General features: G+C 37.1%; 1 protein-coding gene across 2 annotated transcripts; it reads left to right on the forward strand.

The window, feature by feature from the left end:
* The first annotated feature begins 221 nt into the window (after positions 1 to 221).
* On the forward strand, positions 222 to 3,413 carry LOC141677397 (DEAD-box ATP-dependent RNA helicase 35). Of its 2 annotated transcripts, none has more exons than XM_074483314.1 (2): positions 222 to 377; positions 1,328 to 3,413. In XM_074483314.1, the coding sequence occupies exons 1-2, from the start codon at positions 375 to 377 to the stop codon at positions 3,110 to 3,112; spliced, it is 1,788 nt and encodes a 595-aa protein (XP_074339415.1). In that variant the 5' UTR covers positions 222 to 374; the 3' UTR covers positions 3,113 to 3,413. The 2 variants fall into 2 exon arrangements, with proteins under 2 accessions (XP_074339415.1, XP_074339416.1); XM_074483315.1 differs by having other exon boundaries at positions 1,337 to 3,413.
* The last annotated feature ends 550 nt before the right edge of the window (positions 3,414 to 3,963 follow it).

A 3,963-nucleotide genomic window follows, 5' to 3' on the forward strand; every position in this document is an offset into this window, starting at 1 on the left:
TCATTCATATTAAATTTTTATAATTTTAATTATTGTAATCATTTTATTAAAAATAAGAATAGAATATTATCATATTACTAATTAAATATAACATTTAATATGTTTGGAAGAAAAAGATAATATAACATTTAATTTAATATAATTAAAATTAAAATGGATCAAACATGGCGTGCACAGAACTTGAACCTGGGCTTTGCATTAGAAAGAGTTTATTCACAATTTTCGTCAAAAAAAGAAAAAAAGGGCCCCAATTGATTAGGCGGCCCACAAAATTCAGTTTTTGAAGCGCTCCAGGGTACTCGAAGAAGAAACACAAACACACACAGAATTCAACAAATCGGAGCTCTCCTATCATCTTTCATCTGCTTTACACAATGGTAATTTCAGTCCTCCTCTATGCGTGTGTATATATATGTATTGTATCCATTTTTTCAATTCGCTTATATTTATGCTTACAAGCCCCTCCATGTATTCAATCTATCTATTTGCCTGTCGTCCTTATTTTTCAATTAAGTTTAATCGGGTTATTTATATCTTGTTTCTACAATATTACAACTGCGACCCCCTTTTTATTATGAGTGATTACACCAATTTGGGTTTTAGGGTTTGAAAGTGTATTCGAATAAGACTAATTTTGTATTTATGAGAATTTTAGTATTATTGATATGCTTAGGTGTCATGTGAACTGATGGATATTTTAATTTGTGTTTGTTGGCTGCCGATTAATTCTACTTCCTTCGCGGGCAAGAGGTTTATGTCAATTACAATACGTATGTATGAAATTAACTGTGTAACTTCAGATTAACACCTTATTATAGCCTATATTCTACATTGTGCAGTTCGGAAGAAATTATATTATTTGACCTATTGATCTGTACATAATGGCTTTCTTATTTTGTATTACCACATCGCTAGAGGTTTATTGATCTTGAGAACATGTAGTGTGTCGTGAATTAGACTTTTAAGGTTACTTATTAAGTTGTTAGGTTACACTCTTTGTTGCTGTAGGTATCTGAAATGTTATTTTGTTATCAGTTAGACGTTTATTGATAGGGTAAAATTGTCGATCGTTACTTTTTCGTGAGCGCGGGTTAGCAAACGTATAAACCGTACTGATAGATACAACTATTTAAGTACATATGATTCCATTTTTCCGATTCACAAGTTGATGCAAATATTTACTATCAATTATGATCATTGATATGATTTGAATGATGGATTATGATCATATTAAACCATTACTTTACTGCAAATATGATGTTACATTACCCTAGCTCTGTTATTCTGTATATACATCATGCATGTATCTTAATTGGAATTATTTTAGAACTTGCAGGAAATTGATGCTGATGATGATTATGTTGAGTATGTCCCTGTTAAAAAGAGGAGGGAACTTGAAGCGCAAAAGATTTTGCAGAGGAAAGGGAATGCTACTGCTCCAGAAAGTGAAGCAGAACCAGCTAAAGTTGTTGAAGCTAAACCTAGCCTGCTTGTTCAAGCATCACAGATTAAGCGTGACCTGCCGGAGGTTAGTCCCACGGAACAGATGGTTCAACAAGAGAAAGAGATGATGGAGCATCTGTCAGATCGTAAGACATTAATGTCAGTACGTGAGCTTGCTAAAGGAATAACATACTCAGAACCATTGCCAACTGGATGGAAGCCTCCATTGCCTATAAGAAAGATGTCTAGGAAAGCATGTGAGGGCATTAGGAAGCAGTGGCATATTATTGTTGACGGGGAAGATACCCCACCACCAATCAAGAATTTTAAAGACATGAGATTTCCTGAGCCCATCTTAAAGAAGTTGGCAGAGAAAGGAATTGTGCAGCCAACGCCTATCCAAGTTCAAGGGCTCCCAGTGATTCTATCAGGAAGGGATATGATTGGGATTGCTTTTACTGGGTCTGGGAAGACATTGGTCTTCGTGTTGCCAATAATAATGATGGCTGTACAAGAAGAGCTTATGATGCCAATTGCTCCTGGGGAAGGACCATTTGGTCTGATAGTTTGTCCATCTCGAGAGCTTGCTAGGCAAACTTATGATGTTGTCGAGGAATTTCTTACTTCGATGAGAGAGTACAATTATCCAGAGATAAGGCCACTGCTTTGCATTGGTGGTATTGATATGCGCTCTCAGTTAGAAGTTGTGAAGAAAGGGGTTCACATCGTTGTAGCTACCCCCGGAAGGTTGAAGGACATGCTTGCAAAGAAGAAAATGAATCTTGATAATTGCAGATATTTAACTTTGGATGAGGCAGATAGATTAGTGGATTTGGGTTTTGAAGATGATATACGGGAAGTGTTTGATCACTTTAAAGCTCAGAGACAAACTCTTCTATTTTCTGCCACTATGCCAACAAAGATCCAAAATTTTGCGAGAAGTGCATTGGTTAAACCTGTAACAGTTAATGTTGGAAGGGCAGGAGCTGCAAATCTTGATGTCATTCAAGAGGTTGAGTATGTGAAGCAAGAAGCAAAAATTGTTTACCTTCTAGAGTGTCTTCAGAAGACTCCACCTCCTGTACTAATATTTTGTGAAAACAAAGCAGATGTTGATGACATACATGAATATCTTCTTTTGAAAGGAGTTGAGGCAGTGTCAATTCATGGTGGCAAGGATCAGGAAGAGAGAGAGTATGCCATATCATCTTTTAAGGCGTGCAAGAAAGATGTCTTGGTTGCAACAGATGTGGCCTCAAAGGGTTTGGATTTTCCCGATATTCAGCATGTAATAAATTATGATATGCCTGCTGAAATCGAAAACTATGTTCATAGGATTGGACGGACGGGCAGATGTGGGAAGACTGGAATAGCCACAACATTTATCAATAAAAATCAAAGTGAGACGACGCTTCTTGATTTGAAGCATCTGCTCCAAGAAGCAAAACAGAGGATACCACCTGTGCTGGCGGAGCTGAGCGACCCCATGGAAGAAGCAAAGGAAGCAGAGGCTGTAGCGAATGCAAGTGGAGAGAAAGGCTGTGGTTATTGTGGTGGACTTGGTCATCGTATACGCGATTGTCCCAAGTTGGAGCATCAGAAGAGCATGCAGATTGCCAGCTCTAGGAGAGATTACTTTGGTGCTGGGGGCTATCGCGCTGAAATTTAACTTGTGCAAATGGCAATGTCCGTACTTTCAAAACATTGAAAGTTTTGCTTTGCCCTGGGTTAAAATTTAATACATTATTACCACACCTATCAAGTTCTGTTTCTTTAGTCCGTATGAGCCTTATGCCAGTAATCTTAGTAGTAATTTTAGCTAGTTACAGGGTCTTCTATGCTTGAAAATTTAGATTTTTCAACTTCTGTCTATAGTTGTACTGTTTTGTAAATGGCTGCTGAAACTTCATGTGTTTTAAAGCTTTTGACTTCTGAGCATGGTTTATCCAACAATTTACCCTTAGGTAACCTCTCGTTTTGCATCAATGTGTTATCTGTGACCTTTGTTAGAGGTATCTTCTGCCTCTCATATCTAAAAAATATCTAAAGGATGCCTTTTCATAGTGAGCACTGAAGCACTTGTATAGGGATTTGATGGCATACAACCAAGAAGAACTCTTTTTCTCGCTTTCTTCAACCTTTTGCAAGGAAGAAGCTGCGATGGCTGTGAAAGTACGGTGCTAAAGAGGGAAAAATTATTTAAAGAGAAAGGTCCTAATTTTTTTTTTTGAATAAAAGACAAATTCCATTACTCAACAATGTCATACAAAATAGTCTCCAACAAGGAGACGTAAAAAACGTTTTGATAATTTAGAAAATAGGGTAATCTAATTGTTAAATGAGCTGTCCCATTTGCTTGTCTTTTAACAAAAGTTTTGAATAACCTGGATTCGAATCTAAAATGAGTTTACAGGCATTCAATACATGACCAACTTCTAGAAAATTTTCCTGAGAGTCCTGCAAAGCTTGAATAGCAAGGAGAAAGTCTGATTCAATGGTCACCACCTCATGGGGTGGTTC

This window comes from Apium graveolens, chromosome 8 (assembly GCF_009905375.1).
Source record: "Apium graveolens cultivar Ventura chromosome 8, ASM990537v1, whole genome shotgun sequence".
Classification (NCBI taxonomy): domain Eukaryota; kingdom Viridiplantae; phylum Streptophyta; class Magnoliopsida; order Apiales; family Apiaceae; genus Apium; species Apium graveolens.